This window comes from Gorilla gorilla, chromosome 1, assembly GCF_029281585.2.
Source record: "Gorilla gorilla gorilla isolate KB3781 chromosome 1, NHGRI_mGorGor1-v2.1_pri, whole genome shotgun sequence".
Lineage (NCBI taxonomy): Eukaryota > Metazoa > Chordata > Mammalia > Primates > Hominidae > Gorilla > Gorilla gorilla.
This window is the reverse complement of record NC_073224.2, coordinates 76,634,680-76,655,097: the sequence shown is the minus strand read 5'-3', so window position 1 is coordinate 76,655,097 and position 20,418 is coordinate 76,634,680. Positions and strand designations below refer to the sequence as shown.

General features: G+C 48.9%; 1 protein-coding gene across 2 annotated transcripts in view; it reads left to right on the top strand.

Moving 5' to 3' along the window:
- Nucleotides 1–1,762: 1,762 nt before the first annotated feature.
- The window catches only part of QSOX1 (quiescin sulfhydryl oxidase 1), a 43,365-nt gene continuing 24,709 nt past the window's right edge, over nt 1,763–20,418 (top strand). Inside the window, exons 1-2 of one of the 2 annotated variants that reach the window (XM_019027371.4) lie at nt 1,763–2,148; nt 13,465–13,565. In XM_019027371.4, the coding sequence (XP_018882916.1) occupies nt 1,884–2,148; nt 13,465–13,565 (366 nt within the window). In that variant the 5' untranslated portion in view covers nt 1,763–1,883. The remainder of the gene's footprint in view (nt 2,149–13,464; nt 13,566–20,418) is intronic. The other variant, XM_004027994.5, reaches the window with a different exon arrangement.

The following is a 20,418-nucleotide window of genomic DNA, read 5'->3' as shown; positions in this document are numbered from 1 at the left end:
AGACTGGGGCAAGAGGAGCCCCAATCTAGGGCTCTGAGCACCTGATTCTCTTCCGTCCATGTTCCTTTCCATAGGGCAAGAAAGCCCACGGGCCAACGGGATGTACTCACTCAGAGCTCTTGCCCCTCTCCTTTTTAGAGCATACTGTGAGTTCCTGGGACCCTAGAAAATAGTGCCCCAATAGCAACAGGTCACCAGCTACAGGCTGCCTCAGCCTTTTCCCAAGGTCTATCCTCCTGAGGAGCAAGGGGTGGTCAAGGGGAGGCTATTTGCAGGAGGTGTGGACAAAACTCTGATGTGCAGATGTCGTTGTTATAGGTGTGGGCAAAAGGCCATCTGAAGTATGGGACAGAGCTGGGGCGCCAAGAGAAGAAGGAAGGCTGAGGGCCAAGGACATGTTCCCCCTCCAAAGCACTACGTTCGAGGGCGTATCTCAGAAGGGTCCAAGAATCCTAAACTTAAATGTGGCCTTCCAGATTATGATGAAGGTATACATGTCAAGATAAAAGGATAGGAATTTTACATCACCGTTTAATTTGTAGTTTTAAAATATGTAGACATGATATGTGGGCCTCCATTTGTACTACTGACTCAGTTCTTGCAAATATTAAGGGTAGACCTGTCCCTGATCTTCGTGTGTAAAATAGCACCTCCTCTGCCACTCTATTCTTACCCCAGTCTACATTTCTTCATAACATCGGTCACCATCTGATCTACATTTACTTATGTATCATCTCTTTACCCCCACTGGAATGTAAGTTCCACGTCCCTAGAGTCTATATTTTGTTTACTGCCTTATCCTTATACCTAAACAAGTGCCTGGCATGACACCACTCAGTAAAACTTGAATAAATGAATAACAAATCTAGGCTCAAAGCTCTTACAGGTGAAAGGGGCTAACCTGGCAGTCACAAAGGAAAAATATCACTGTGACAACCGTCTGAGGAGCACCTTCTCCCCTTAAAATAACTCACTCAAAACAGTGGAGCTGCAAAGGTGACCAGAGAAAATCCATTAACACCTTAGTGCCCATGACACCAGGTGAGTTGATCGGGCTACTTGCGAGAGGGACATGTGAGTGAGCGTGGAGAGCTCTGAGTAGGCTGAAGAGCTGGATGTGGAGGATCTGGGCTGCTGGGAACCCCGAATGTTGGAATCGCCCTAACAACCTTATGAGGGTGGTCAGATATGGGTCCTGAGGAAACTGATTCCACGGCAACTGCCCGCCAACCCAGCACACCCCACAGTGAAGAGGGGCTTCTGATCCATGAGTAGGGCCCCTCAAATGATGTTCCCCTTTAGATGGTCATGGTCATCAGCCGGGGTGGGTGCATCGATCCTGTGGGGTCTTGGTGGTCGCAGACCAAGCGTCCCTCTTCTCACATCTAATTCACAACGTCTCATCGCTCTGCGGGAGCCCAGGAACTGCCCTACAACAGCCGAAATCCGGGTCGTCTATTCCAACGGACTCCTCTTCCGTTGGATACGGGGGCCGTGAGAGGCCAAACAACCTCCGCGAGGCTACCCCCGCAGCGACCGCTCGGCGGGCGCTCCATTCCTTTACCGGACTGTATACCTCGCCTCCTGGGGCCTGAGGCGGGAACCCGGGTCGCGCTGCTCTGAGGCCTCGGCGGACCGCGAAAGGATGGCTCACCGCCCGGCCAGGGCCATCCCCTGCAACAAGCTCAGCCCCGCCCGCTCCCGCGCCCAGGAGCGGCCGGCGGGGCGGGGTGGCTAGGCCGGCCTCGGGGGCGGGGGCTCGGGGGCGGGGGCTCAGGGGCGGGGCCGCGTGGCTCCTCCTTGCGGGCGGAGGCAGGCGGTGCGGCGGCGCCGGGACCCGACTCATCCGGTGCTTGCGTGTGGTGGTGAGCGCAGCGCCGAGGATGGGTAGGTGCAACCGCGGCTCCGGGCCGCCGCCGTCGCTGCTGCTACTGCTGCTGTGGCTGCTCGCGGTTCCCGGCGCTAACGCGGCCCCGCGCTCGGCGCTCTATTCGCCTTCCGACCCGCTGACGCTGCTGCAGGCGGACACGGTGCGCGGCGCGGTGCTGGGCTCCCGCAGCGCCTGGGCCGTGGAGTTCTTCGCCTCCTGGTGCGGCCACTGCATCGCCTTCGCCCCGACGTGGAAGGCGCTGGCCGAAGACGTCAAAGGTGAGAAGCGGGGGCGGCCCGCTCCCCCGTGCCCCGCCGCCCGGACCCCTCCACCTGCCCGGTGGGCAGCCCCCTACTCCGGGAGCGCGTCCCTCTTCCAGTCACCTCCGCCCACCTCTTCCTCTCCGCGCATCCCACGCCCCCCACCTTCATGTTTCTCAGCTCCATTTTTGCCTCCCGCTCCCTTGCCTTTTCCTCTTGGCCCTCTTCCCGAGCTTCTTTCCCTCTCCGCGGCCTGGGCCCCCAGACCTGCCTTGCTCGCCCGGTTCGTCCCCCGCCAGGTTACTGCCTCCTTCCCTGCGAGAGGTCTCCTTTGTTCCTTCCTCCGCATGGTCCGCTGACACCTTACCGTTTCCTGGTCCAGCCTTGTGGCAGTCCTCTTCCTCTCGTCCAGGGACCCATGTCATCTTCCTGCCAGGTTCCGTAGCTGCTGTGGGTCAGTGCTGGGGAGAAAAGGGAACGGACATCCATTTTGCCTCCCTGCCACCTTTCTCCACTCCCTCGACTGGTTGACCAGGTGGTACATAGACTTCCTTTCTCATTTTTGTCTTTGATGTGGGTATGCCCACCTGGCAGTTTTCCTATCTCTGTTCCGGGCCTCTCCTGACCTGCCGCCTCCAGCTCCTTAGCTTCTGGGCCACATCCTTCTCTCTCTTCCCGCGCTCACACCCTTATATTTTAACCCCATGCACCCAGAGGCCTTTGGTGCATGTTTGGCTCTTGCTCCATGTTCCCAATCCCTGGTTGGGGCACCAAAACTATATTTCCTGAATTCCAAGACACCATCAACTGTGAGACACACTGTTCATTTTATGACAGCCCAAGGGGTAGAAGGATAGGAAAAAACCACTACATGTATAAAGATTTGAAGGTGAACTCTATTACAGAAATGCTAAAATTTTGAAACACTTAAGACTTAGAGTCGAGGAAATATGGTAATAATAGTAATTAATATTTACGGAGCACCTATCATTTCAGGCACCTTACTAAGTACTCGGCATACATTGTCTCATAGTTTCCTTTCCACAATTTAAAGATTCCTGTGGTGTCGCACATCCACCTAACCCAGGTAGTGGGTATTTGGCGGGCAGGAGTGGTATAGTGATAGTGATTTGTTCCTGACTTGCTGCCTCTGGAGTTACTTCCTGACTCTGGTACTAGGTCGCTAGCACGGCCTCCTGCCCTGAAATGGTCATTGAATGAGAACTGTGGGCATCTTTGGAAATAGGCCTCCTTCTAGAGAAAGGGGAACTGGAACCATTGTTCCACTGTTGGTATTTCTTGATAAATTCAACTCTTTGTGGTAGAACAGTGCCTTTGTAGATGTTAGTTTTCAGACTCACCCTCCCTCTTTTCCTGAGCAGCTTGCAGATTGGTTTCTGAAGAGGCGAGATGGAACCATGTGTACGTCTTTTAGCCATATGGTCCTGGAAAATTATTTTTAAATGAAACTTATAAGCTGTTTTGACCTCCAGTTTACACTTGCCTACATGCCTCACTGGTCCCATTAGCTGAACGTGCCTTTCTGAGCAGTGCTTCACACCATTTCAACACATTTGGTCAGGGGAGGAGTGATGTCAACACATCTGGTCAGGGGAGGAGGGAGGAAGAACATGGATCATGGAACTGGAACACCTAAGAGAAGGTAATCTCAGGGGACATTGTGGGCATGAACATCATAAAAATTCCCAGATCACTTTCCACTTTGAGGTTATAAGAGGTGTTCAGTGGCTGCAGATGGACTTATTCTAGAATTTCTTCCTTCTTGAGAGTGCTGGAGGGAAGGATTAGCTTCCAGCTGACTCACATGTTTGGCCTCTTGCAATGCAGAGTTTTTAGTTTTCCTATGAGTTGCATGTCTAGATACTGACCCATTCTGCTCCTGGATGAGGGTTACCACTTCCAAACAGGATTCCCCAGTGCATGGAGCCTTTCTCTAAAATAAGAAAGCGAAATCAGAATTTAACCTCTGAAAAGGAAATGGAAGGATCAAAGTCTGTGGGGGTGAGCCAGGGTAAATGGGAGGTGGGAGATTTCAGTGGAAACTGGAGGTCTCCTGTGAGCCATTGGTGTGAGTCAGTCCTTGAGCCAGATCGTGTTGGGAGGGCACTGGCAGAATCTGCTGTCAGCCTGCAATGAAGAATGTCCTCCACTCTAACCCAAAGGGGTGTTCCCTGGTGAGGCCCTGCTGAGAAGCTAGGGTTGGTCTCGCTTCATCTCTGTGTCCTGAGGTTTCTTGAGAAAGGTTGGTTGTGGGCCCGCAGAGGGCTGTGCTCATCCCACCCTGGGCTGTGTGAGTACTGCCCATGCCCTCTGCTGAGGACACCTGTATCTTGAGGCAGGAACAGAGACAGAGTGAAGGTCACAGGGAGAGAGAAGAATTTTGCAGCTGTATTTGGCTGGCTTCAGGCATTTAATCTGACTGAATAGGGTTCATTTCTTCAGTGACTAGGGCAGTAGATTCTCTAGGCACCTGCTGCCTCAGGGCAGAGCATGTGTTTCTGAGAACCTGGTTTATCCCCTTTCTATTCCAGAGCAGCTCCGGTTGTCTCACTGTATGTTTTGGAAACTGGTTGTATCCAATTTAGACCTTCATTGCTATTCACTGGCTAATCAATAAGCAAATATTTGTTGAGTGATAAGCATTGTTTGCATTGCAGTTGGGGAAATGAGCTACTCATAGAAGGAAAATTGGCAACTGTTACAAAGCTGTGTTTGAAAAAGGCCAAAGGAGTGGTTCAGCCATTTCTTATGGGAACCCAGGGGAGGGGAAAGTCACAGAGGGCTAATCTGATCACCAAAGGCCTTCATGCCAGTAGTTATTTATTATACACTTGCCTTATGCCAGCACTTTGCTAAGGGCCTTCACAGGCCATTATTATGACAATCCTTACCCGGGAAAATATCTGAACTACGGATATTGTCTTCCTCTTTTTTTAAAACAGGTAAGTAACTTTCTAGGTTTACACAGATGCTGGAGGAGGTCATTGACTCCAGCTCTTTTTGGCTCTCTGGAGCCTGGGCAGGTAGAGAGGTGGGTGGAGGAGGAAGGATACTCCAGGTGGAAAAACAGCATGTGCCGAGCTATGGAGGTGAGGTTCGTAAGGCGTGTGTTTGAGTGACAGTGAGCAGTGTTGGTTTTGCCCCCTTTCTCTTCCACGGCACAGGCCACATCTGCTATGTGTACCTGTGATTCCCAGCACAGAGCCTGGTGCAGAGTAGGAGCCCACTGCACGTTCATGGTGGCCAGTGGCCTGAGCCTCACAGGATTCCAAATGACAGCGTGAGTGTAGAACCTTCTGCTGGTGCCATGGATCCTCTTGACTCAGACCGGGGGTGTCAGCCAGGTGTGAGGGGTAGAGAAGGCATTTTGTCCATCCAGTGACGTCACTGCCCAGAAACTGTCAGCAAGGAGGAAGGAAGGCATGAGTTGGTAACCGCATAGTGCTGACTAGCTGGACAGGGCATAAACTAACTCTCTGTGTCAGGAGAGCTCCTGAATTCTTCGGTGTAGAGTCCAGAGCTGAGGGTCAGTAGATTCTAGTCACTAGACCACCAGGTCTGACTGGCTCTTGGTGGTTTGGGTAAATCTGTGCCTCTGTCTTCATGGAAGTCCAGACCCACTTAACACTCGGAGGCTGCATGTTTCTTGTTAAGAGTTGTTTGCCATCCAGCACCTGAATGGTTGTCAGAGCTGGAAGGGGCATTAGAGATCATTCATCCTGGCCCTCGCTGATCCAGGAGGAAGCAGAGGTCCAGAGAGACATGTGGAGCTCACGGTGCTGCAGCCAGTTAAACTCCAAGCAAGGCTTCCTGCTCCACCCAGTGCCCTCCCTGCACTTGTGAGTGGGGCAGGGGACGCTGCCCTTGACCCCAGACCAAGCCCCCAGTGGGGGCTCAGCAGAATCCCCACAACACCCCCTACCAGAGGGCATCCCCTCACCCATCAATCCAAGATTTACAGCTGTCCAACTTCTCTTGCCTCGCCACCCTTCTCCTCTCCATTAGTCCATTTATTCTGTGGTTGGTAGAAAAATTACGCTGTTCAGAGCAATAATTGCACCAGGAAAAGGTTTTCTCCCCAGTAGTAGAGCTAGACTGATACTACTGATCATTTTGGTGTTAGGCATTTAAGACACCTGACACTTCAAAAAGCCTCTGTCACCCAGCTCTGCCTTGCGTTGACAGTAAAGCTTAAATGCAGCTTTGCTTTAACAATGGAGCACTCACATAAGGACCGTCTCTATTCCATCTCCTGTTACTTGTCAAAAGACAAAATTACACCACATTCAAAAATCTTAACTGGCTTCTATTTGTGATTCTGGAATCAGACAACACCACATTCTGTCTTACAGAATGAGTATTCTGATGAGCTGAGCAGAGGAGTTTGGCTTTATAGACAGAAAAAGGCTGAAGAAAGTAGAAACAGATCAAAAATCTGATTGGTTATTTCGGTCCCTTTTAAAGGTTAAAGCAGAGGAGACTTCTGTATGTTGGCTGAAACTGGCTTGTTTGAAGATTTGACTGTTAACTCACTCTCTCCTGATCTTGGAAGGTCAGATCGACAGCTTAGTTTTGGCTTGGTGGCGTGGAACTTCAGCTTGAGGGACTCCATCTTGGTTTGGTCTCTTGGGCCTTGTGCAGGAGCTCAGTCCCAACCAATGGCCTCCTAGAAATATTATTTAACAATTCTCCCCTTTTGGTCAGGTTCTCACCTAGGTGAGAGTGTTACTAAAACAGAGCATCAGCACTACTCTCAGTAATCATCGTTTTGGGTTTTTGGTCTTAACACATCATTTATAGGTTAAGGTGTCCTCATTATCATGCGTTTCTTGGAGTTTTATCATTCCAGCTGGAGAGAGACCATTTAGCATTCAGCAGAGGGCTGCATATAGACATTTAAGACTCTTTGAGAGGATACAGTGTAACAGGGAAACTACTATAATGACTCTCCCCAGGATAATACTAAGAGTTTACAATATGACGCTTAGCCAGGGACCCATGAACCAAACCAACTAAAATTGAAGAGATCAAAGAATGAGCCAGATGAGGAATTTACCCTTTTTAAGCAAGTACTATTTGTTCATTTTTTTGCAACTGAGTCTCAATACACTATGTGTCTATCCATGTGCGACAGAAAGTGTCAGCAATTGCACAGATTCCCTGTTCGCTAGTAGGTAGCAGTTCTATTATCTAGTATCCCATGACTGGGTTAAATTAAAGCAGGAGGTGAGAACACATGGGTCTAAAAGTCTGACTCTATAAAAGGGACAACTAGTACAGTTTGAACAACAGTTGTGTTAGGGATGTTGCTGAAGTTACCCACTGGGCGGACTAAAGGATCCCTTTGGTCATGTAAAGATCTGGGTTTAGCGTGACAAATCCAACAGTTTGTGAAGTTACCCACAGAAGCCACTGATTGTGAAATTCTAACTGCAGCATTATCCTGCCAGACAAAAAAAGGTAGATGTAATCAAGGATAAAGTGGAAGTCTTATTCCAATGAAACTCTTGTTCAGAAGTTTTGGGAAAGCATGAAGTTGTCAACTTCTTGTCCTGGTTTGCAGTTTGATTGTCTCTGGTTATGGCATTGGGCATTTTGGTGAACTCTTTGTGTAGCGTACACATCAGGCATGAGACTTGTCCCTTGAAATGTACATCAAGTTGTTCAGCTTCTGCTTATAGGGCTTTAGGCACAGAACAGTTCCTATTCTTCGTTGGAGAATTGTAGCTAGTTATTGGAAGAAACTGGAAGAATTCAGAATTCAATCCATCTTATAGGTAGATGATAAAAACTTGAAAATGATCAACAAGGCTACAATCTAATAACAGATGTACTATAGTTTTTCTTTAGGAACATATTTTTTCTCTCTATAGTCACCCCCATTTCTACCAAAGATAATCAGGGTAAGCGGGAGGCAGAGGTCACAGTGAGCCAAGATTGCACCACTGCACTCCAGCCTGGATGACAGAGCAAGACTCCATCTAAAATAAAATAAAATAAATAAAATAAAATAAAATTCAGACTAATTTGCTTGCAGAATATGTTTAGTCTCATCAGACTTGGCCTAATTATTTACATAAGTGTAGCAAGAATAGTGATTGACCACGTAGGCTCTTCTTAAGTTTGCTTTGCTAGAACTTATCGATAAGGAATCTCAGATTGGACTTTTAACAACTTCTCAAGGCTAGGAAGTCAACCCAAGCCCAACTTCAGATTTCACCTGCAGTACCTATAGATTCATCATAGGTATATTCTCAAGTATGGCATCATACTCAAAACCTTGGTAATATGACCAGTGTTTCCTATTGTATCCTGTTGTAAAGAGAACAGATATTTATTGAACTTATGCAAATAACAGTATTGCCATAAAAATAGGAATATTCACAAATAGTTTCTGAATTCCAGAGAGGTCTTGTAGGGAGAAAATGTTTCCATTTTTGTTCACAAAAGTATACTTACCAAATTGCTGTAAACTATAGATAGCTTAAAAGAAAGTAAGTTTTCTTAAATCTGGACAACAAAACATTAAAAAGAACCATCAACGTTTCAAATTTAAAAACCAGAAAAACCCATAATTCTTCATTAGTTCATTTAGTCTCATGTAATTCATTCTTGTTGTGCTTGATCTTGGTTATCAGTTTTGCAGACCCATCAGTTTTTTTCATTAGAGTTCTGGAAATTCTTTCCCAGTCCAATCATATTATCTCAAAGTTATCAGAAATGGTACTTATCAGAGACTTTGCCGTGGATCTCCTTGAAGATGAAGCACTTTAGGATTATAGTTGCTTAGAAAAAAGCTTTTAGAAAAACATCAGAATAAAGCAATTAACTGTAGACAATAAGACTTAAAATGGTTGTGGTTAAAGATCTGATGAGAGTTCATAGTAATAATGACACAATTGACAAGGAAATTTGGTTGTTGCTGTGCATACAACGTTTTAACCTAATAACCAAAATTAAGGCTGATAATGTATCATCATATTTCTAGGAATATCATATAATTTTGGGGATACACCTTAATAGCAAGTATAAACATACATCAATAAATATAACTCAAAGAAGATTAAACATCATTTCTTGTTTGACAATGCTTCCCGTATAATTAATACATCAAATGAGCCTAACTAGTTTAGTATCTCTCCTTTGCAGAATCTTTGAGATGTTCCAGGGCCCCCTGAAATGTTCCAAAGTTACTTCAAGTTCAGAAAGCCTTAATTTAGAATTTGATTTTGGGAAATTTGTACAAAATGTCAAAGGTTTAAAATTAAAATACTTAATCAGGCTGGGCATGGTGGCTCATGACGGTAATCCCAACACTTTGGGAGGCCGAGGCAGGAGGATACCTTGAGCCTAGGGGTTCGAGACCAGTCTGGGCAACATAGGAAGACCCCATTTCTATATTAAAATTTTAAAAAATTAGCCAGGTGTGGTGGTGTGCACCTGTGGTACCAGCTACCTAAGCAGCTGAGGTGGGAGAATTACTTGAGCCCAGGAGATTGAGGACAAGTGAGCCACGATCGCACCACTGCACTCCAGCCTGGATGACATAGTGAGACCTTATCTCAAAACAAAAACAAAAAAGCAAAACAAAAAAATCACTTGATCAAAATAGGATCACAGGTCACTGTTAAGTCACAGTCATTCATCTAACCAGAATGATAATTAAAAGACTTCAAAAGGAAAATATAGAATGTTACATTGTTGCAGAAAAAACAGCTCTTTTATAGAGAGGACTCCATTTTCTTAAGTAATCAAGGACCTAATAAAGACAACATGAAGCACAGGGAATCATCTTGATGAAACAAAGGATCTTTCTTTAGGAGAATTACCTAAAAGGTACAGAAAAACCTTTCACTGTTTCCTTTTAAGAACAGATCAATACTTCAAGAAAACCTTGTTTTAACAGAGAGGACCAAACTCTGATTTTTCATCAGTGTACTTTTGATATTAAGGCTCATCAAAAAAAAAAACACAAAAACTATAAGTTAGCCCATTCGACCACACTCGAAGTTCTTTTCTCTTCACAACTTCCTTGTATCCATTGGTTTGTCCTGTACTGTTCCTCTTTCTCATTGTGAAATAACCAGTCACTCTACTTTAGAACAAAATGACTCTCTTTTTCCCTTAATTAAAATACATCCTTACATTTTATGACTTCCTTTATAAACCGTGCCATACAGAATTATGTCCCTTATTATTTTTAGTTTTAGTTGCTCATATTAATTAGTTTTTACTCCTTAGTAATCTTAATTTCTAGTGAAAACTAGCAAGCATTGTGAACTGTCTTCTATTAACATTCACCATTTCATAATTTCTAGAAACATGTTTCCTCAGCTTTTCATGCTTATTACAGACCCAATTATATTCTCTATGCCATACAAAAACAAGATGCCAAAGCATATATACTTTAAACTTATGTTCAGCAATTAATGTTTCAGTATTTTAATTTACTTAGAAATGATATTTTATGAATATCTATGACTTAATTTAACGTAAAATAACCATAAGAGGAGGCTGGATATTTGGACAGGGGCCAAATGAAGAACTGCCTTCTGGTTGTAGATTTTCTTCTAAAGTCAGTTAGAGCCCCCAGAGAATGTTGAATAGAGATTGACATAATCAGATCCACAGAAAGAAAAGATCATTTGGTGGCTAGAGAGGCCAGTGAGGGGTGGAGCACATTAGAACCTCACCAGGAGAGAAATAATATGTTGATGTTTCTCTGGAAGCCCTGCCATGAGAACCTGTACTAGCTCATGGGACACGGAGGGTAGGTTGGAGGTGAGGTCAGTAAAAAACCAGATCACGGGTTCATGCCAACCTAGGACAGGCATGAAGAGATGGAGGTTTGGGTGAGGGAAGAGACTTCAGAGGAGAGTGGACAGGATGTGGAGGCAGGTGGGGATCAGCAATCCCCAGTAGGGGCAGAGGGATTGCATCCTGGGCCTGGCATGCAACAGGCCCTGACCATACCTGCCTTTGTGCAGGCTGCCTTGCAGGTGAGGTTTAAAGCCAAAGGATGCACCCCAGCTTGCAGATACTTGGATAGGCTCAAGTTGCTATCCTTGTGTGCTAAGGGAGTCAAGAAGGCTCCCCAAAAAGTGTGTGGTGGGGGGTTGTTGAGGAGGTTGGGGAAATGGCATCATAGGATGTAGCTCACCTCACTCTGCTAAATACTTTTGAAGTCTGACTCTGGTAAATACCTCCATCTACTTCCTCTTCCCAACCCCCCACCCACCTCCCTCCTTCGAGGAGTCCAGAAGCTACAATGCCAAAAGCAGACTACCAGCAAGAAAGGTGGGGGAAAGAAGGGGGTGTTGTGGCCACAGGCCTTCCTCCCAGCTCCCAGAGCCCCCTCCCTTGTATCAGCCCCAAGAAGGGCCAGCTTAGTTGCCTTCTTTCCAGGGATGCGTCAGGGTGTGCCAGGCTCTTCCTGCATCTCTCTCGTGGAGGTGAGGGTAACACTCCTTCCCCAGGCGTAAAGTGTTCTTAGGAGCTCTGATACCTTCTGAAATTGTGTTCTTCTGAGACATCATAAGGAGTAAGTTCTAGGGTGGAGTATTAGGGTGCTTTTGCATTGCTGAAAGTAAGTACCTGAGGCTAGGTAATTTATAAAGAAAAGAGGTTTAATTGGCTCAGGGTTCTGGAGGCTGTACACAGCATCTGCTTAGCTTCTGGGGAGGCCTCAGGGAGCTTTTACTCATGACAGAAGGCAAAGCAGGAGAGGAAGCAGGAGGGGGTTGGGAAGTGCCACCGTATTTTAAGCAATCAGATCTTATGAGAACTCAGAGTGAGAACTCACTCGTTACCAAGGGGACAGTGCCGAGCTGTTCATGAGGGATCTGCCCCCAAGATCTAATACCTTTCACTACCTAATCTAATACCTTTCACCTCATCTAACATTGGAGATCACATTTCAACATGAGATTTGGAGGGGACAAGATCCAGACCATATCAGGTGGGGTCAGAGGTCCTGCTAAAACTGTGACCATCAGGGATGTTATTCAGATATTAGTGTTCTGTACTTAATGGGTGCTGGGTGGGCTGCCTGTGTAAATTCCACTCCCTGCCCCTGGGGCATGAGCTTCAAATGGGAATTGCGCCTGCCACCAGGCAGGCCTCCTCCTCCTCTCATCTGCCTCAGAGACGCATGTGGGTCCAGCTGCCATGGACGTCATCCTGAGCTGTCCAGGCAGACACTCCCAGTCTGGTCTCTTCTTGCTCCCTTCTATTCTGGCTCCCATGCCTCCCAAAAACCCTCCTCTCCAGGCAGCCTGGTTTCTGCCAGTCCTCTCCTACTCCACCTTGCTCAGGCAGTTCCCTGCCCACTGGACCGATGGTCTGGGTTCAACTCTGTTTCCACCTTTCCTGCTGAGCCCATGCCTTGGTCTGCAGGGCCGACCTCTCCAAACTTGAGAGTTCTGTGCCACGTGATTTGGCCCCTGTCACTGCCCTCTCACGGCTTGTGTGTCTTCCTCTGTGCGCACCTTGGCTTCCAGCTGGAGCAGCCTCCATGTGGGTGGAACTTTGGTGGATGCTCACGGGGCACCTGACCTGGAACCTGAGCTCAGGAGAGCTGCCTGGTATATGAGCTTGTTTCTTCTCAGATCCTGGGCTGTGGCCCAGAATGGTGCCATTATTCTCTCTGCCAATGTTTCAGCGGCCAGCAGCCTTGTGGCCTGGGGCCTGATGCAGGGGCCAGATGCAGGGGCCAGACTCTGGCCTCAAGGCTTCTTTCCCCGCAGTTCCTGGATTCCAGATGCTCCTGTTTCTGTCTGGGGACCCAGTTCCTGATACCCTTTACCCCAGTCACTCAAGCTCTGCCCACTACCAGTATCTCTGGCCCCAGGAAACTTCCCTAAGGGTCCCCTGGGGAATTCCAGATCCCCTAAGGCATGTTCTCCACCCTCTGGAACTGATCCCATTTAGAGCCCCAGGGACAAAGGCAATACCAGGGCTTTTCCTGGGGGGTGGGGGGCTGGGGGAATGACGAGGAGCAGGGCAAACTCCTTGAACATCTCTCAGCCCCCATCCCTGGCCCCGATTAGTAATGGGGAAACAGATACCTTTATGAGGCAGTATGACTTATGCTAATCATCCAAAACACAGGTTCCCTTTTGTGAGACGCTAGAAATGCAGACCAACTGGAATATCTCAGAGGTCCTTTTCCAAGGAAGGTGTGACCTTTGTCATAAGAGCTTTGGGATCAGGTGCTTTGGGGTTGGCAGGGGTGAGGCATTGCACTGGGGGAGATGGGCGGGCAGAGGGAGTACCAGCCCCTCTTATTTACCCCTGGGTTTTTTGTCCTTTCAGCCTGGAGGCCGGCCCTGTATCTCGCCGCCCTGGACTGTGCTGAGGAGACCAACAGTGCAGTCTGCAGAGACTTCAACATCCCTGGCTTCCCGACTGTGAGGGTGTGTGACTGACAGGAGGGGAAGGCAGGCTGGGCCTGCTTTGTTTCCCTTTATAAGGGAAAGGGACCATGTGGGATGTGTCGGGATGGGCAGATTTCAGCTGCTCTGATTTGAGCTGGGAGGTGATCATCACTTGGGCTGGTGAGAGCTCCCACCTCCCAAGGTCCTCTTCAGTTGCTCTCCCTCTTGACCTCCAAGCCTTAAGAGGTCTGATCTAACTCTATAAAACCAGGATTCAGGCTCTGACCCACCTGTGGGCAGGGTCAGACTCTAGAAGCCTAGTGGTCCCCCACAAAGGGACCCCAGACACTCTGGCAAGCCTCAGCTTCCTCAGGCAAAAATGCCTTGAACCACAGGTAGCTAAGAAGGGACCTGTCAGGGTAGCCTCACCCCACTGTCAGAATGTCAGTGCCTCAGGCAGCAGGGATCCCCGGCACGGGAGTTATCACACCCAAGGCATGAGGGCTTTGTCACCCCCGCTCTGGTGGAAAGTGGCACGAGATCTCTGATGATGCCTTACCTGCCAGCCTGCCCAGTGCAGGGCATTAACAGCTTAATTAACGTCTGAACAGCTTCCAAGGCTCTCAAATAGGAGGCCCTGGATAGCCCAGGGCAGCAAGGCTGCTGCAGTTATGGTGAGGGCCCTCCCCTGGGCTCAGGCCTGGCTCCAATCCAATTAGTTTTCTTCCAGATTAGAGAAGCCAAATTCAAATCTCTGTCTCTGTAGCACCAGCTATAAATAATATGTACCCTCCTACCAGAATGGCATCTAGAAAAGCAGTTTCTTCTGTAGCCATTAAGGATTATTAGGAAATGCCTTTGAAAGCTGAAATGCCAAGCATTGTCCCTGGAACAAGATACCTCTGAGCTGGGGGTAGGGGCGGCCAAGTTTCAAGCAGAACTGTGAGCCAGAACTCAGCTTAATTACCCCAGCAACATCCATCCGGGAAGTAAGGCCGTGGCTCCACCAGGAACATCCAACTCTAACTCCATGTGACCTTTCTGTTACTCGAGCCCAGTGCAACCCCCACTGGATTCAGGGTTTCCACACCTAATAGAAGTCCCTTCCTAAACTGTTACCACATAGGGTCAGGGCCCCCCAGGCCCCAGGTTTAGCTGAGACCAGGTTGGTCTCCTGGTAGCGAACCAACAGCTACTGCCGCGTCATTGAAAAGTGGCAGCAGAGAGACTGCATGTCAATCATCCCTTTGAAATGAAAGGCCTTCCTGGCAGGGACATGGTGCTATCCTTGGCCGTAAGGTGTGTAATTGAGAATATTCAAACAGGGCACTCTGTTCCTTTGGCTGAACCAGGGTGAGTGGCCCTGAGTGGGAAGCTGTGGGCAAGTTAGTGTGGCACAAGGAACCATCATTCACAGGCTGATATTTTTCTCCCAGTGAGCATGAGCCACAGGGGTGCAGCCACTGCCCAGCCCCCAGGGGAGGGGTTGACACTGGTACGGCAGCCAGGGCAAGACAACCGATTGGAGTTCTGTAGGGCCTGACACCTGAGCTTTCTGACTCTGCCTGGGAGAGGCTGGGCACAGCAGGGATGAAGGAGGCGGCCTAGGCCCAGGAGGTCAGAGGCTCCTCAGCGCCACCCCATGTCACGCAGCGCACGCAGCCTGGATGCCTCAGGTGAGTCACCATCTCCTGAACTGCCTGGCTGGCTGTGGGAGGGGCACTGGGAGGGCCCTTGCTGGGCTCCTCAGCCCTCCCCTGCCTCCAGACGGGCAGCACCTGGCAGGGCCAGTCTGGTAGTCATCTGTCCACAGACCAACACGGTGGCCTCCCCCGGCAAAGCCTTTCCTGCCTCTCCTGAGGAACCTGTGGCTCAGTTTTGGCCAGGGGGAGGCACCCAGTCCCCAGTCCATAGGCCAAGTGGCTTGAGCTGGCAGGTCTCTGCTCTGAGGTCCTATGCAGCGGCTCTCAAATAGTTTCTTACTGTGACCAACTGTAAGCAATACACATTTTTACATTGTGATCCCAAAGTTGGTATGTATCTATTATCATTAAACCAAAAGTTTCATAAAACAAGATTCTTACTAAGTTTAGTTAAACTGTGATATTTTCTGTTCTATTTTTTTTTAAATACGGCTGTGATTAAATACATTGATTTGACAGCTCATTACAAGGTTGTTTCTAGTGTTTGGAAAACACTACTCAAACAGATTCCAATATCCAGAGATTTGGGGCCATGAAGAACCTGTGTGCCCTTGGCAGAGGCTGACCTGGAGACTGCTGGTGGGCCAGAGACATAGCCCTGTTGCCCTGCCTGCTGCCCTCTGGGGGCTGGAGCCTGTCCTTGCACTCTGTCCATGAAGAGCTGAAAGGCGAGGGCCCATGCGAAGCAGGGGGAGGAGAGAGTGCTTTTGGTATGATGGGGACAGGCCCACACACAAGTCTGGCCTCCCCGAGTTGCATGTGTGACTGTCCTTTTCTTCTGCCTCCAGCCCCTTGTCACTATGAGCAAACAGTGAGCTTCTACCAGCCCAGCCTGTTTAGCAAACACCTGGGCCCTGAAGGGCGGGCCAGCTGTGTCAGGTCCCCATCAGGTTGGAGCCAGAGCCCAGCCGGAAGGAAACAAAGGTGTGGGAGAGGGAGGGGCTGGTAGGTTGCAGGTTCTGGCTGGAGCTTGGCAACCTAGAGGCTGGAACTTCCGGGTCAAGGGGCTTCTCCGTGGGCCTCAGGAGTGCCCTTCAGTGGGAATAGAATGGGACTTTTTATGGCCGAAGGCCTGGCTGGAGCAAGGGGTACACAGCACAGCAGCATAGGGGTGGGGAAGGGCGGGTCTTCTCTCTTCGAGGCTCTGAGGAGATCAGTGATGTGGTTTCAAATCCAGGCCTCTCTGCTTACTGTATGTGGCTTGGAAAGTCACTTATCAGTGCCCCAGCCATGGGCCCCGGTTTCCTTGTCTGTAAACATGGGATGATAACATCCACCTAAGAGGACTGTTGCCAAGTGTGAAGTGAGGTCTCCCATATGCAAGTGCCACCATGCTAGTGTGATTTGGACTTCAGTAAAAGTTAGTTTGCTTCCTTCCCGTTGTCCCATCTCTCTCCTGGGCCACCCATGGGGCTGCTGGTAGCTGGTGTGTGGCTGCTGCTGGACTGTGTGGCAGTCCATCCATCTGTCAGCAGCCACTGCTGGCCTACTTGCTGGGTGCCCAGCACCGCACTCACCACTGCAGGCATGGCCAGGAGCATGAGATCCCCAGAGCCCATGGCCAGTGAGAGGCGGCCAGGGATAGGTACCCAGGGAATGCCACAGGAGTTTGCTGGGCTCACGGAGCTCTTTCACTGGTCAGAGAGGAGTTTGTGTAGGAGGGGACTTCTACTTGGTGTTGAAGGACAGATGGGGTTTGGCTGGGAGAGAGGAGGAATGTGGGCAGGCCTTATAGGCAGGCGAGAAGGTGAGAGCCAAGGCCCTCTGTGGGCAGGGCGATGTGGCATGTTGAGGAGACTCGTCCAGCTGGGCAGAGGCTCATGTTGAGGGATGAGGCAGAGCTGGGGGAGGAGGGAGCCCAGAAATGGCAGGTCCTTGAATGCAGGTTTGGAAGCAGGGACGCCCTGTGAGGGTACAGAGTCTGGGCTGTTACCTTCTGTGGCTTTTGCTAGAAGGTGAGATGTCAGGGAGGAAGACAGGACTCCAGGATGTCTCCTGTCTCTCTCTGGAAAAAGGAGGTGGGCCCCTTTCTCAGCAGTCAGCTGCTGTTTTTGGGGTCTTCTCCATGGATAATCTACGGTGTTGGAAGTGGTTAAGGTAATGGATCCTCATGGGCTTACCATAAAAATATCTGGAGGCTGGACCATTTTCCTTAAAACGTTATAAAAGCTGGAATTGAATGCCATCGGTGTCACCCCTGGGAAGTGTGCTTTCTCTTGAGCTCTTTTGGCCCCAAGAAAGCAGTCACTCCATAGTTTCGTGAAGACCAGGCTGGTGTTGCCTGGTTTTCTGCCATTAGGGAGCAGCTGGAGGTCTTCCAGTAGCTCCTGTGTAAAGTGTTGAAAGAAAAGGGCTGGGTGCTGACTGCTCCTGGAGAAAAGCAACACACTCCCAAAGTCTTAATTGCCTGCTTCCAGGGAGCTGTGGTGGTTTCCCTTGGGCAGGGCACACACCCCAGTGGTTGACTTAATAAGGATACATTTTAATCAGAGGACAAAAATGTGCCCTGACTTGATTTCCACATGGGCTTCCAGCATGGTCAAAGGGCAGAGATTCTCTGTTCAGCTGAACAGATGTCTATTGAGAGATGCCAGACACTGTGGAGCTCGCAGAGATAAATAAAATGTCGTCCTGCTTCCTGGTCAAAGGTGGGTGCATGGGTGAGTGGTGGATTCAGGTTGAAGTTCATTGCAGCTGGAGTGGCGGGAATGGAGGGCAATGTGAGGTGAGTTTGGGTTTGGAGCCTGGAAGGCCTTGAATGCAGTGAGTTTGGACATTATTCATTGACAGTGGGGAGTCATGGAAGAGATTTGAGGAGGAGCAAAATGTTCAGACCAGAACTGTGCCTTAGAAAACTAACCTTAGTAGCAGTGAGGAAGATAGCTGGAGTATGAAAAGATTGAGCATACTAAAACTTCTGAGAGCATGAAAGGTGGGGACTGATGCAGTGACCCAAAAATACGTCATCATCTGTCGGGCCTGGTCTAGACAAGGCAGGTGGAGAAGGAGAGGACTTTTGAAGAGGTAACACGGAGGTCAAATTCATAGGACTTGTCAGCTAACTGGATGACGGGTTTTTGAAGAGGGGTATGGTGTGGGTGGCAGGGAGGGGAACCGGTTGCTGGGTGAGGTAAACACAGGTGGCAAAGCAGGTTGGGAGAGGGGTGATTCAGTCTTGGGGATGGTGGGGGAGGGGCTGTATCCAGACACCTGAGTGGAGGCCACCAGGAAGAACCAGGAGTCTAGGACAGGTGAGGTCTGAGATGCAGAGGGTTTAGATGGCAAATCATTTGGACAAAGTCATTGGCTTTGGCAAGGGAGAAATGATAGGTTTGTTCATTGATCCCTTTATCCACTCATCATTTAGAAGCAAGATTGAGCAACTTCTTTGTGACAGTGCCTTCAACAGCTTTTTAAACAGAAGAGTGTCAGGACCTGACATGTGTCTGTAGGAGAGACCGGGGTAGGAGATGGGGGTGGGCAGTGGGCACAGGAGAGCAGTCGAAAGTGAAGCTAGGACCAGGGCATGGGGGCCAAGTAAGGCTGGTCAGTGTCAAGCCAACCAGGGGAGGGTGGCAACGTGAAAGCAACAAAGGAGAGCAACCACAAAATGTGGCACGAAAGATGACAAATGCTCGCCATGGGAAGACAAAGCAGGCAGTAATAACATCTGTACCACAGAGAGGCCAGGAGGGTGGGGAGAGATCACTGGAGTGGCTGAAGAGAAGGTCACCAAGGAGCTTCCCTAGAACGGCTTCAGCTGAGGGTTGTGGGGATGGCCAGAGAGCAGTCTGAGGAGCAAGGGCAGACGCTGTTCCAGGAACGTTGGCAGCATGGGGACACGGGAAGGAAATGCGGTTACTCGAGAAGGAAGGAGGGCCTTTCTTCATCCCCATCCTCCTTCCCTTCCCATCCTTTCCTTTTTTAAGGGTTAGACTAGAAGGATTCGAATCTATCTGTAGGCCTAGTTGGGCGGCTGTAGTAGAAAAGAGGAATGATGAGAGATGGCTAGGAAGAAGTTCCTGAAGAGCGTGAGGCGTGGGAGCCAGAACTCGGAGGAGACATTGGCCTGGGAGGTGGGTGCGAAGCTTCTGAGGACAGAAGGGAACAGCTGAGGTGCAGCAAGGCCTTCCCTTCAGCCTGCATCCTGGGGAGAGGCTCTTGGGGTCCCTGCATCCCCCTGGGCCACTGTGGCTGAGCGAGGTTCCTGGTCAGACTCCAAGCTGCTTGTGGCTGCTGAGATCTTGAGGGGTTGCCTTTTTAAAATTTTTTTATTTTTTGAGACAGAGTCTCTCTCTGTCGCCCAGGCTGGAGTGCAGTGGCGTGATCTCGGCTCACTGTAACCTCCACCTCCCAGGTTCAAGCAATTCTCCTGCCTCAGTCTCCTGAGTAGCTGGGATATAGGTGCATGTCACCAAATTTGGCTAATTTTTATATTTTTAGTAGAGACGGGGTTTTACCCTGTTGGCCAGGCTGGTCTCAAACTCCTGACCTCAAGTGATCCGCCCACCTCGGCCTCCCAAAGTGCTGGGATTACCGGCATGAGCCACTGCACCCGTCCTGGAGAGGCTGCCTTTTGGTAGAAGTAATGCGAGCCTCTTTTAATATGGGCACCTGCTCAGATGTGGGTGACCTGATGGTTGATGACAAAAAATGACCATATTACTTTTCAGAGGTGAAAATAACGGCTGTAACTGTGGGAAAGCCACCCATCTCAAGGCTTCATGATGTCAGTGTTGTTCTCATATGTGTAGAAACCAGTCAAAGTGTAACCTGTCTGTAAATAAACAAGAGCACCATCACCATGAATAACTACAGCGCAACATCACCCTCGGGTTTCTTTTTTGTTTTTAAATTTTATTTATTTTTAATTTTTAACTTTTTGTAGAGATGGGGCCTCACTGTGTTGCCTAGGGTGGTCTTGAACTCCAGGGTTCAAGTGATCCTCCCTCCTAGGTCTCCTAAAGTGCTGGGATTACAGGTGCGAGCCACTGCACCTGACCTGGTTTATTATTTGTCGGCAAACCAAACCCCAAATAGATGTATCTTCAATTTTGTTCATGAAGAAGTGTCAGTCCATAAATGCCGTAACTTACATTATCAATACGATCTCATAATCAAGGAAATTTATGATCATTTTCTTAAGTATTAGGATAACATAATTTTAATAGGCCAATAAAATTAAATAA